This window comes from Agelaius phoeniceus, chromosome 4, assembly GCF_051311805.1.
Source record: "Agelaius phoeniceus isolate bAgePho1 chromosome 4, bAgePho1.hap1, whole genome shotgun sequence".
Classification (NCBI taxonomy): domain Eukaryota; kingdom Metazoa; phylum Chordata; class Aves; order Passeriformes; family Icteridae; genus Agelaius; species Agelaius phoeniceus.
Genome location: NC_135268.1, coordinates 20,591,204 through 20,605,368, shown reverse-complemented (window position 1 = coordinate 20,605,368; position 14,165 = coordinate 20,591,204). Strand labels below are relative to the sequence as shown.

At 45.3% G+C, this 14,165-nt stretch overlaps 1 protein-coding gene across 6 annotated transcripts in view; it reads right to left on the bottom strand.

Moving 5' to 3' along the window:
* Positions 1–13,327, bottom strand: part of HERC3 (HECT and RLD domain containing E3 ubiquitin protein ligase 3) — a 44,245-nt gene extending 30,918 nt beyond the window's left edge. For 5 of the 6 annotated variants that reach the window (XR_013182011.1, XR_013182012.1, XM_054632656.2 and 2 more), the window contains exons 1-2: positions 13,176–13,327; positions 8,318–8,575 (exon numbers count right to left, since the gene is read on the bottom strand). Coding sequence is in view for 4 of the 6 variants with exons in the window: in XM_054632656.2 (XP_054488631.2) it covers positions 8,318–8,543 (226 nt within the window). In the remaining 2 variants the exon portion in view is untranslated. Of the gene's footprint in view, positions 1–8,317; positions 8,576–13,121; positions 13,141–13,175 lie in introns of those variants that run through there. The other variant, XM_077177061.1, reaches the window with a different exon arrangement.
* Between the last annotated feature and the right edge of the window lie 838 nt (positions 13,328–14,165).

The following is a 14,165-nucleotide window of genomic DNA, read 5'->3' as shown; positions in this document are numbered from 1 at the left end:
TTGAAAACATAATCTAACCCAGCCAGCTAAAACTGCTCCTGTGGCTACACCACCTCTGCAGGCTGTGGTTTGTCAGCAGTAAAATCAGAGGGAGGTGCACAGGGAGGAGGTCAGAGCTCTTGGACAGTTTCAAGAACACACCTTGGTGACTCTACATGGCATGGCCAGGCAGATGAGACACACAACACGTAGACAGCTGGAACCACCCTGCCTGACACCAGCCCTGCTCTTTGCAGAGCGTCTCTGAGAAGGCATTACATGCTTGTTGCATCTTGTGCTCGGATTATGTGACACTATTGCACACAAGGGGGTGAGAAACGCTGCGCTCTGCACCTGCACAGCACCAGACTACAAGAGCAAAGCCCATGGGGAGCCCACATCCCCACCATATGACAGCTTTCCTCACTACATCCTCTCACCTAAATGCAGCTGCACACCTCATGCTCAAATCTCTCTTAGCATGGGGCAAAAACTCTGAAGTATGGAGCAAGCAATGCTTACATCAAAATGTGACATCCTCTGACTTTCAACACCTTAAGTTTACCACATCCATCAAGAAGGCTGGGTTTTACAAGTCCAGTTTGCAAATCTTGAGTTCTTCCTTTCCTGAACTTGGTGAATTGGTGCTAGGCTGGCAGGAGAAAGCAGAGCAGTAGGAAGAAAAGCCTGATCAGAGACAGACAGCAGCAGCACTGAAGCTGATAAGACTGGTAATTTGGCTACAAGGGAGGAAATGTAAACAGAGAGTAGACTCACTGAACAAAAAGTAAGTGTGGGGGGAAGATAGCAAAGGACAGAGGACAAACCAAAGCAGGTGACACTCCCCCAGAACATGGCTGATCACAGCAGTGGCAACACAGCCCATAGGTCAAGGCTGAGAAGTTCCAAGCAACAAAAGATTCTGCAGTCCCCTTTCATCCAGGTGGATTCTTGATGGTTTGCCTGCATGATACATGTGGGGTACTGCTCACTCATTTATTTAGCATGGCTACTTACATTCTTAAAATCTGAGAGAGGCTGGCTCAGTTATTAACACTGCCTTCGCTTTCTAAGGCTGTTTCTGGCCATGTCAAGGCAGGAATGAAAGAGCAAGAAGTGAGACACCACTGTGACATCCCATGGTGTCACATCACATATACTTTGCCAGCTACTCCCCCTCAGAGCTGTGAGCTGACACCTACCCTGAGAAAGAAAAGCCCTTCCTCAGGCAAAGACAGAAAGCCCTCCCTACTTTGCTGCCTTTTGTCTAGAGGAGGACACAGCCTCTCTGAGGAGCTGTAGGATGCAGACTGGCATGGGCACAGACAGCTGGAGCAGGCTCCTGGAAAGGGCTGCTCAGGCACAGAGGGCTCCAGTCTGGCAAGCATCAGCTGAGGGATGAATCCACCTTCAGACCCTGGAGGTAAAGTAGTAAGGACAGTTCTTCTAAAGAAATAAACCACCATGAGTTGCTACAGAAACACAGGGAAAACTTATATTCAGAAAACCCAAAGAGACCCATTTTCCTCCTCAGGTTATGGCAGAGAGCTGCAAAGGTGGTCATTCAGCCAGGCCTGCTGGCCACTGGCAGGCAGCACAGAAGCTGTGGCTGGTCCATGACTACTGAGACACCCCAAGGTCCAAGATGTGCACCCCAGCAAACCCCACAGCTCCAAGGCAGCAAGTCCAAGGTGGGCAGGATGCACTAAACCTTGGCATAATATGAGGATGAATACCAGAAGTGTAAGGGGGAATTAGGGCAATGGGTGCCTAGATGCCAGATTTGATGGGCTGGTACTACACACTGCAAAGCTGTGACATTTGAGAGTCTCACTCGTGGCAGGCCCAGGCTTTGGTTAAGTAACACGAATTTCAAAAGCACTTGATTTGCTCCTCACTCTGTTCCCATTTATTTCAATCCTGCAGTGGTCTGCATGGGAGCAAGACAAAGCCATATTTCTGAAAAGCCACACCTGCACAGTGCACACTCTGTAGAGCACCTCTGCCCTTGCTTTCAAGGGCATTCCCATCAGCTTCACAAATATGACTTGAAAATATGTTACTGCAAACAAGCATGGTGACTGGAAAAGGGGAGGCAAAGGATGCAGTCCTATTAAACATTAAAAAAAAAGTATTAATTTTATCAACTGGGCATTCTGACAAAAGATATGAGCATCTGTAGATTCCTTTTTGGTGAGGTTTTATAGGCAGGCAGCTGTTTAAAAGGCAGGTCAGGTGTTGAAGAGAGTGAGCGTGTCTTACCAGCTCTTTCAGCTATCAAAAACACCTATTTCTGATAAGAAGTTGTTTCACACAGATCTATGGCAAAAAGTCCTATTTCCAATACAGCTTAAGGAAGAACATTGGGCTGTCTAAAGATAACTAACTGAGTTATCAAAATCAACAGCCACCAAACTAAACAAATCTCTCCTAGAAGCTTTGACTCTCAGCCATACTTACTCACCTTAACCAAGTCATCACTTTTGTCCAGCACAAACAACTATTCTGACTACAAAAAGGTTGGGGCATTCAGAAAACTTGCATCTATCACCTCCAGCTTCTTCCCTCTCCTTTAACTCAGCACACACAGCTACCCAACCCATTTTATCCTGAACACATCTTGCAGCCTCAGCATGCTGGCAGGAAAGGGGCCAGTCATTAGTGCCACGCACCGTGCCAAGGTTTCCTGCTCCTTCCAAGCCAGGCAGGCAGGCAGCCCTTATTTCATTGGCAGGCTTTTATGTCAGCTGCACCTTCTGAAAGCCTCTGAAGAGTATGCATGGTACAGGAGTGACAGGTAACAAATACCACAGAGGTAAGAACAATTTCAGGTTGCCAAATTGCCCTACAAACCCCCAGTCAGAAGGCAAAAAGCTGGTCATTCTTACTGCAGCTCTGCCTTGTGAGGTAAAGGAGCATTAAAACTGTCTCTCATGTCCTCTGTAACAACAGGTCATACTAACTGTAAAAAAACTAGCACCTTGCTTCCCTGAGCTCATCCTTGTTTTTACCTCTCAGCAAAATGAAATCAAGAGAAGAATCTGGTGGTTCTAATAATACATCTTTGTTTAGAGACGACTTCAGAGTTGCATCTGAGAAGACCCTACAGCCATTTTAGGTGCTGAGTAGGTTTCTCTACTGTCAAGAAATCAAATTTTTACTTGTTTAGGCCCTCCTAAAAAGCCTTCTCTCTCCTCAGTGTAGGCTCTTCTAGTCCTCCAGTCTCAGAAAATACCGGCACAAGTCAGTTCACATGATGAAGACCACACAAATTTTAAATTTTATATATATATATATATATATATATATATATATATATATATATATATATAATATATATATATATATAAATATCTGGCATATTCAAATCCCTCAGCCAGCCAATTCAACACAGCACAGGCATATTTAAGGTATCTCAGGGAAAGCACTTCCTTTTCTTCTCACTCAACCAAATACCAATTGTTTCTAAATTAAGTTAATTCTAAATGCTGACATCTAATTTTAAAATCCTTCTGAAGCCCAAATGGCATCAATTCAGCTGAAATTGACTCTCCATAAAGCAAATCCACTGCAGCCACCAGTGAAGGCACAGCCCCCTGAAATAGCTCGGTCAGATCCTGTGATCCATCAAAGGAGCAAGAGGGATGAGTACAAATGAACATACCCAACTTCTGCAAGGGGTGACCAGTTTAATCACTTTTGGTTTTTTACAAACAACTTTTATAATGAGTGCTGAAACATAAACATACACAGCTCTTTGTCTGCAACCTGCTCAGGACAAACACAAGCCCTGCCACCTCTCCTCCAGAGCTGCCAGGACCTCGTGGCTGACTCCTCACCCACCGGGAGGAGGCTAAAACAGGAAGATCCACACACACTGTCCTTCCAAGCAGGTGGCACATCTGAATTCTCAGCTGTTCCAGGGCTTATGATTCACAAGCATGCTGCCCTGACCTGAACACTGAGCTCTCTGCTGCTGTAATCCAGTGCTGAGGCTCAGGAAGAGTGGACTAACATCTGAAAAGAAAGGCCACTCAGTTCAGAGAAATCCAGAAGATCTGGATCACCTAGGTTGGTTTATTTGTTTGTTTTGGTGGTGTTTTCCTGCTGCTTTTTGAAAGAGAATGAAGATTATGATGATATCTCTATCAGCAGCTATGAGCAGATAGACTCCACAGTGCACACAAAGGTAGTGCTCCCCTGCAAATTTGCATCCACACAGGGAATTTTGTAAAAAAATCATAGGTTTGTCTGATGTATCTTACCAGACAAAAGGTTTGAGGCAAATTTGGCTTGAGACATTGTTCTGTAACTCTCTTGAGACACTAGTTACCAAAGCCCAGTGAGTGACTTCTCACTAGCAGAAGTCAAATGAAGTCCAAATGACTTGAACAAAACAAATCTCTAGAGCTGAAAACAAGTTTGACATCTCAGACTAGAGCAGGTTTTTAAAGCTTTACAAACTACTAACAACCAGCTAGGTGTTTCACACTCTTCTGTAACTACATCCAGATCCCAAAAGAGCCTTTACCTTAGCTACATCAGCCTGTCCTTTGTTCTCCAGCATGCACACTCAGATAAAATACTTATCTAAGAATCATCATAGGGAGCCAAGACATCATGGCAGACCTGAAGAAAATCAATCCAAGTGAAATTACAGGACTCAAAAAGGAGAAATTTAGATATACTTATGAGGAATAGTTGGTTTTTTTTCTAAAACTACTGCAGTAGAAAATTATTGCTTCCTATTAGAAACATACTGTATGTTATCATCTGATAAATTTCAGGAGATCAATGCAAACTCATACTAATTTTGCAAAACAGCAGGTTCAATACTTCACTACCAAATTGCCAAGTTGCTTCTCCTAAGACATGGTCAGAGACTCTGGAGACTTCAAGGGCATAAGAACACAAGTGAGAATTAGGGCAGGTCAGACAGAAGCTTTATTAATCATGGTCATGGTGAGAGAATGAGAGAACACTGGAACAGCATTCTTCTCCCTCTGCATCCCTGCCAAGTGATTGCAGAGACAAAAACTACAGAATGATTCTGGGAGGAAAAGGAAAAAAAAAAGGGGTGAGGAAAAACAATCATGAAAGTATTAACAAAGCCAGATATCCACCCCTAAGTGGGGTGGATGCTTCAAGTACCTCACTAATCATCATGAAGAAAAAATGAATTGGTAAGCAGCGTGACAATGTGATAAAATGGCTTGTGGTAGAGCCATGGGAGTGCCACACCTGGTATCACCCTGGTATTATCAAAGGAAGAGAGTCTGAAACACTTAGAAGCAGTTAGCATTTAGTCAAAAGGCATGGTATTTTAGTTAGGCTAAAATTCTTAGGCATGCTAAATATTAATTTTAGCACCTCCATGTAAAATAAAGAGGAAAGGACAATTCCAGAAAATAAACCTCTACTGACTTATGCTCTTTCAGCGGCATGCACTCCCCCAGTAATTTCTGTTCCCTGTAGAGAGGCATAAGAATCACTTTGCCAGCTGCTATCCCCCTCTCCACATTACATCCACAAGGTCAGCAGATGTGACCATAAACACAGCTTTTAATTAACATGTTTTCTTGCATTTCAATAGGTGCCCTCCAAAGGGCTCCTCCAAGAGGAATTGCTGAAACAATTCTGCACCACCGTTTGACATTTTCATGAGCAGCATGAATGAGAAGCAAAATTGAATAGTGAGAAATAAAAGGGAGTTTCCTCTCAGGGAAGACCTAGGCAGCAGGAAGGGGATCACTCCCCCTCCAGGAAATCAATGCAGCCTTCCCAAGGCTCACAACCCCCTGCACAGTTTTGTATCTCTGTGTTACTCTCAAACACAGCCAAGGCACTCTGTAAAGCCCTGAAAAGCATTTTTGAAGTCCAGAGGAGGCTCCCCAGGGGCTGCCTGAAAGGGACAGTCAGGATTGTGTCACAGCCTCCTACATCAGGAGATGGAGCTCACTTCAAGCTGGGCAGAGGTCCCATTTCCAGCTGCACTCACAGACTTGACAGGACCAAGCCACAGGGCAGGAAAACCAAAAGACCTCAACCCACATTGCCCTGTCCAGCAGAGGCTGGAGAGATGCAGCTCCAGGACTCCCAGTTCCTGGCATTTCTCCCATTCTCTACTGCAGACTCCTCCTGACGGTCTTCTCTAGCATTTCCAACAGCCCAGGACCCTGTGTCCCCACATGCATCTTCATCACCCATCAGGCATGGCTTTATTCACAGGCCCACAGCAATGGAAAACAGAAAAGAGCAGCTTCAAGAGGCCTTTCTACACAGAAGGTATAAGGTTTATACCATCTTTATCCCATGCAGAGGAAGTGGGGGTGAAAGAGGAAGGCTTGATTCTTCTTGTTCCCATTTGCAAATGAAAACTAAGAAATTCAGCTCCCAGTGCTGCAAGACAAAGCACAGAGGAGTGTGTGATGGGGCTCTCCCCCAGTTTACTGTTACCATAAAGGCTGCTGTGACTGTCCACTGTAAGCTAAAAAGAGCAGCTGTTCCTTGCTTTACAGCACGTCCCTCCCACCTGCCCCAGCCAGCAGAAATCCCACTGGAGGCACAGCCAGTAATGCTATGTTGAAACACCATTTCTCTGGGATGGCCATAGGCTCCTCAGGGAGCAGCACCGCAGAACCTTTTTCAGAAATAACATAAACCTGTGGGCTAAGTGGGACGTGGTTTCACATTTTGGTGACAGACCCTAATTTAAGGGTAGAAGAAGGGCACTTGGGATCAAACACAAAGAAGCTTTCATTTCTATTTCAGAAGCTCAGATGGGCCCTCTTCTACTGGTCTAGCTGAAAGCAGGATTACCTAGCTGAGAGGTCTACACCTCAGCATTCAGGATTCACCAAGTTCATTCCAGCTCTGATCTACTTGCTGTGAATCCTCCCTTTTCACCAGCAGCTTACACTTGCTTAATTTTATGGGTAAAACAGCAGCATAGCCCAAAGATGTTTCTCAGAGTATCTTTGGAGCACTCAAAACAGAACTGAATTTCTGGGGCCTCTGCACTAGTCTTGAGCTAGCTGGGTGATTTGCAGGATGAAGTATCTTCAGCAGTTTGAGCTGAATATTCACTAGGCTTGGCTTCCTTTCACCAAGCATCTCATTTATTCCAGGGCCTAAATTTATAGAAGATGCACACAGAGAGGACTTCAGCACTCCTGCTATTCCCAATCTCTTTCAGTAATTGTCTAGAAAGTACTTTAGGAAAAGCAAGAGAGGGCAGATTCAAGGTGAACTCCTCTAATCCAGCGCCCTGGTCATCCAGCATCCAACACCTGCCAACTCATTTTGAGAGAGAGAGACAAAAGACACGGACAGAGGAAAGGAGCAATAGGGTCAGTCTGGTCAGATTTGCACACACTGCATGGGGAACTGAGGATATTTTGTATACACTTTCTCTCTCTATCACACAATAAAAGATGACACTAGAAGACCCAAGCCCTACAGAGAGCAGCTTGCAGTTTGAGGAATTTTTACTCTAATTACCCACAGCACAGGACTTTGATATTATGGAAACAGAAATACCTGTATCTTTACCACATGCCAAAATAAGAAGTTAATGGAAGATAAACTGGAAAGCCAACATTCAAAAGAGTCCAGAAGAAAGGCTTCAGGGTTTCTTCCAAGAACAACTTACAATTAAAGCACTCCTTCACCCTGAGAGGGAGAGGCAGTAGCTGCCTGTGGTTCAGCACTCATGAGTTCTGTCCATCAGAAGACAACGAAGAAGATACAATGTGAGTCTGGGGAACACAACACTAAAGTGACCTTCTTTCAGACTAAGAAAACATAAAGGAGTGAAGGCACAAGTTGACAAGGGATTCTGAAAGGGAGAAACAAGATTTACAAACCCTCTTGGCCAAACACAAATTTGTTCTCCACAATTCTACTCAACACAGATCCACTTGTACTCTTCGGTGTGAGAAAATTCCCAGCAACAGCTGATTAAGAGTGGGCATAACAATGCAGTGCAATTAGAAAGACAAAGCAGAAGATACTTGTGACTCATGGGCCTCTCCTCCTTTTTATAAAGAGACAACATAATGCCAGATAACAAAATCTGCCCTGAGACCATCTGTGCTCGCCTCTGTTTTGATGCATTTCCCAGGCAAAGTGAGCAGACCTGTCTCCTCACCCTTGCTGCTCAGCTTTAGCTTTCCAGAGCCAGCCAGTGTTATTCAGCATCACCACTGTGTTATGTGACATGATTATCAGCTCTGCTGGCTGCTCCAGCTGCACAGCAATCAGCACAAAGCAGCTTTCATAATGTTCTCAGCCCACCAGCCTCAAGACAGCTTGAAGTGCATATAAAAAGCAGACTTACCTGGCTTGCTTCCTTCACAGTCATGCCCCAGTTGACCTTTGGTGTTCAGGCCACAGGTATACACCTCCCCATCTTCCAACAGGAACACAGAGTGGTTTCCTCCACATGCCACCTCCTTGACATTTCTGTCATGGATGAAGCCATACACCTGTGGTTCAGGAATGATGACCTGGAGGTTGCTACCTATCCCAGGCTGTCCATAAGACGAGTAGCCCCAGCATAGCATTTTCTCTCTTTTCAGCAAGTCATGTATCCTTCCTGGGCAAGAGAGACAGGGAAATGAGTGTGAATGAAGCAAGTACACTACCAATGATCCTACAGAGATCCAGTTATTCACAGCAGGAGGTGGAAACAACCAGAAAAGGCATTTCCTGCATGACTGTCAGGTTTGTGAACTGTCAGTAAACCATTACACAGACAAAGAGCAATCAAGACAGCTCAGCTGTGGTACTGAATCAGCACCTTCATGCCTTGGCCATCTCCATCTGTGAGGCAGCGGAAATGTTCTGAAACCCAGGAGACTGAGCTCTTACACTGCAAAATTGCTCTGCTTCAAAAACCAAGTATCAAACAATGCCTCAAACCAACTGTAATGCTATTCAGACTAACAGGTCCAAATTTGAACTTTTAGAGTGTCATATTTGAGGCTGCTTCTAAGTAAACCTTTAAAAAATTACCTCCAAGGTGGTTAGACTAGCCCTGAACAGAAGAACAGAATAACACAGGTATTTGTAGTGTACTAGCCAATACAGAAATGTGCTATTTCTGATAAAAACAGATTAAAGAGTACTTTGCTCAAGTGAACACAGTCTTGCAACCCAAATTTGTGCATGCACAGACACATGCACTGAACTTGAGCCACACACTGAACACACACACAGCCCTGAACTGCAGCAAGAATTACACAAGAAGCAGCAGCTCACGTGGAGCAGCACATTGACAGCTTGGCCCTGACAGCAGTGGACAGGTCACGTTGCTGCAACTTGCCAGCAGTCAGGAGTTATCTTCTGTGCAGTGCTCACTCAAAGTCAGGGATTTCAGAGTGGGGTAACATGGGAAGGGAAAAATATAGCAATATAAAAGATCCAAGGATTTACTTGGCTTGAACTTGATAAAGACAACAGGATGCTAATGCCTAAAAGCTGGGGGAAGAAAACAGTATTCTATAAGAAGCACGTGAAAGATTTTAGTACTACTCCTTTGTCACTTCTAATCTCAATAGGTTTAGGTTATTTGTTAAGCATGCTATACTAATAGGACATTGAGAACTCCTCTCATTCAACTAGAAACTAGCTAAAGCCTTTCTTATTTTTTTTTCCCAAAGGGAAGGAGACAAATAAGAAAATGAACGATCTGAGACATCAAGTCTTAGGACACACCATGCCAAGCTTTAGCTAAGGCAATTTGCAGTAGCAGCAGCATTTACTAACATAGCACAAGATAGAAAAGCAAAGGGTAACCCCTGAAGTGCCAAAGATTCCTTCTCCCACTCTGAGCAGACAGGAAACACATGCATTTGGTTTGTTTCCAAAACCTGGTGCTAATTCAAGCTCTAGGTATTAGCAATAAAGCCTTTCCTAATCTGAGCCCTGAGACACGGGTGTTCATCTCTTACCCTTTACCTGTCAGCTGTGGTCACTTCCACTGAGGCATGACTGGGCTGGAAGGGGGAGGATTGGATTTTCCAGTTAGTACTTCATCAGTGGTGCAATTTCCTACCACAAACTGTTTCCTAGGATCTCTTATTAGGTGCTTTAAAGCAATGCAGGACCCGTTTATCTCTAGCAGCGCTTCTTCCTTCGCAGCACAATTCAACTCATTCACACCCACATGTGCTTATCACTGGCCAGCTCCAAAGCACACAGAGGAAAAAGCAGGAGCCTTTAACAAGGCTCTGCCTGGTTAAAAAAGCAGGAGCATACAAGGTTCTGGTTAAATCAGTCACGGTGTACACTCTGTAGCTGGTTGCCCTAAGCACAAGAGCCTGATGGAAGACACCCTCCATGCTGACTACACTAAGAATAGGAATGCCGTGGGACACGAGAAAATTGAAGGGTGTGCATGTGCTTTAAATGTGCTTTAAACAGCTACATTTAGAGTGAACTTCATGTTCTATCACACCACCAAAAAAACCCAAACTAAAAATGCATGAGCAACACCCTGAAGGTGGCAGGGAATCGTTTCAAAACTAACAGTGGAACAGCAGAAATCTGGGACTGCCATTTCTCTCAGCCTGGGGAACTGAGTGTTACAAAGACACAAGCAGCACTCCTGAAGACCCAAGGATCACTAACCTGCTAGTATAAACAGATACTGCCTCTAAGGTGAAAAGATTTCACCAGTATTCCACTTGAACTACAATGACACTGTACCACATGAGCTAAGTATTAATTTGGGATACCTTCTAAAAGCGTACCTCAACAGCCTGCTCCCTGTAGACTACAGTCATCTTCCCTAGTGCTAGTTTCTTTTAAAAATGCTAAAAATACATTAATTACTTTCTTTGTGTTCATATTCCACACAAGAATTTGCTGCTAATGGGCAAAGGAATATGATGTGATTGGTAAGAGATGGGTTTTTCTTCCAGTTAAGACAATACCACTGAAACAGGAGGAGTTCAAACTCCCAGTAATCCATATAAACACTAGGGTGATATTTCAGAGTTCAACCTTTCATTCATGCTACAGGCCAGATTTTCTGAAGCTCCTCATATTTAACTATCCCTATACCAGACATAGAAAATGTGGTTTTCACTAGTTTTTTCTAAAATCATCCCTATGGACTATGCCATCTCTATCCACCCCCATCTTCCAACATTTTGCCAATAAATCTCTGTGCAGCTCAGTTTCACAGAAACAGACCGACACTTTCCAGTGGAGAGCAGAGCAAAAAAACACAGCCACTCACAATTTCAGTGCACAGGCACAGCTAAACATTTCAAATGGCCTGGTGAATTTACTTATGCTGAAAACATATTTAAAACCACAACTTTAAGGCTATTTTTTTCTTCCCCTAAAAAAAAAAACCACAACGCTGGAGGTCTTAATACATTGTATGTTCAAGTAGGAGCTGTGTCCTGAAACACGAGGAGACATTAAATAACAATTTCACACTCTGTTTCCAATCCGGTTAAGGCAGTTACTCTGCTCTGACAGTAACAGAGGAAGTAAAAGTGCATGTGCCACTGCAAGCTACCTCTACAAACTGCATACTTTCCTCATACTAAAACAATGACATAAGAAGTTTCTAGTGTAGGCAAGCACTAACAGCCATACACATGTATACATTAAACATGCAATTTATATTCACTTATCTGAAATTTTATGTAAGTGATTAATATTCCTAGTGCCCAGCTCAATACACCTTAAAAAAGCTGAATTTTTATCTTCACAGGGCAAACCCTTCGGGGAGAGAGGATTTTTCTTAAATGCATCAGTTAGGGATCAAAGTTCAGAGTTCTTTTAAAAATTGGATTGCAAAAAGCACAAGAACTGCAGTACCCAACCACATAACCTATCCCTGCTCTTCAGAAATCCCAACACAGCCAGCGTGGTATTCATGTTTCAGAGATATGAACAGATGCAATGCAGTAAAGCCAGGCATTTGCAGAGATTCCCCACACATAAAAAGGAGAGGGGAAGATATAACACCACATCCTTGGACCCTGACATTCCAGGAATAATTTGTCATCAAAACAGTGAAGGATGCACATAGCACAGGCAGAGCTAGGAAAACCTCACACTGTGAGGAATATTTTGAGGAAATCTATTGTGGGTGGAAGACTCACCCTCTGCTATAATAAGGTTCTGCTGACATACTAAGTATATATCCTTTGGTGAAAAAACAGCCTCCGTGGATTAGTAAAACAATAATGCTGCATGTATGATCATGACAGGATGCATTTTGTCTTTTTTTTTTTTTTTTCTCTCTCTTTTTAAAAGCTCTCATGTCATGCAGAGTCTCTCCTCAAAATCACACAAACATATTCTAAAGCCATTTCCACTCTGCGACCTTTCTGGGGAAGTCACCTAAGTAAATATCAGAATTACAACAAACAACACTCTGGGGGAAGTCACCTAAGTAAATATCAGAATTACAACAAACAACACTCGAGGCTCAATGCTCTCTAAACAAAGAGATCTGCCAACTGGCAGGGCATGAATAAACAAGTTTTTCCTTCCCTCTTGTTGGTGAGATTTCAGATAACGAATGTGCTTCTTGTACTCCAGCATTGCTCAACAATGACGGAATTTACTGCCTCTTTCTGCCACCAAGCCTCCAAGCCCACTTTCTTCTTCTTTTTGCCTCCGTTTCAGTCCAACTCAATGTCCAATGTAAAGCAGGTTACAGAGCAAGAGAATACAAGGTGTACCAGCAAATGAGTTAAAGCAGGAGCAGAGTATTCCCACTGCACAGCCGCACACCCTCAGATGGAGATACCCCCACAGAAAACAGATAAAAAGAAATACCTAAAATCAAACACGACAACCCCCCCGCCATCACCTCCATTTTGCAATCCCAGTACAAACACCGCTCGCTCCCTGCCTTCACCCCGGACACCCCGGGCTTCTTGCGGCCGCTTCCCACGCCCAGAGCGGCGCTTCCCGGCGGGCACACACCGACCCCGGAGCGGCAGCAGCCCCGAGCCCACCCCGCAGCATCCAGGTGATGCTGCAGCAGCAGCAGCAGCGGTGCCGAGCGGCTCCTGCCGCAGCCCCGCGACCGCCCGGGCTGGGGACGCGCGTCCTGCGCCGGGGGCTCCGCCACGCCCGAGCCCCGGCTCCCCTACGGATGGGCTCGGTACCGGGAGCGGCAGCAGCCGCGCCGCGGGGCCGAGCTGTCCTTCCCCGGCACTCACCGCCGCCAGCCCCGCCGCTGCCGCCGCGGCGACGAGGAAGTCCCGGCCCCGCTGCCGCTGCCGCCGCCGGGAGTGACGCGCGGTGCGGCCAATGCGCAGGGCGGGCCCGGCCCCTGGAGGGCGCGGGGAGGGCCGGGAATCTCCTTTCCCGGGAGCCGGGGCACGGTGTGGGCTCCGCGCTCCTGGCGGGGGCTCCGCGCTCCTGGCGAGGCCTCAGCGCTCCTGGCCTGGCCTCAGCGCTCCTGGCCTGGCCTCAGCGCTCCTGGCCTGGCCTCAGCGCTCCTGGCCTTCCCAGCGGTGCTGCAATGGCGCGGGCGGAGCGCTGGGCACAGGCGGCCCCCGCCCGCCGGGCTGCGCGGCTTTAGCCTTGCAGATCGCTCGCCGCTCTAAACGCGGCAGAAACCGACGGGCCGAGTTAAGCGCATTCCGGAATTTAAGCTGTTCTAAATGAAGGTCTCAAGGGAAAGGCAGCTTTCCAGTGTTTGAGAATGCGTTAAGCACGAAATGTCACTTACTAATAACAATAGTCAGTTTCTTTCCCCTAGTCTGTTTCTTCTTCCTTTTATGTGGGCTCTGATCACCTGGCAGGCTCATTTGTTTAGGAGCTCAAATTTTACAGAAAGTTTCAACCTCAAAAAAAGGTTTGTTGTCAAAATATCCATTGAGAGAGAGGGGGAGGAAAAAAAAAAAAGAGGCCAATGAGCAAGCAATTATGTAACTCCTAAGTACTGATTTTCTGGTTTTAGTGCCATCTATTAGAAGACGACTGTGCTCCACAATCTGCATCCCATTCAGACCACCAAAATGACAGACAATATTTGGAGCAAACCTCAGATGTTTGCAAGGGCTCAGTATGGGGGAAGAAGTTCCTAAGGTATGTCCAGTGCCCATAAGTATTTGTGGCCTTTACACTGCATTTCTGGCAATTTGCAGTGTTTGTGCATTTAGCCGAAAATGTGTGACAGATCAGGTGAAAAATCACCTTTATTT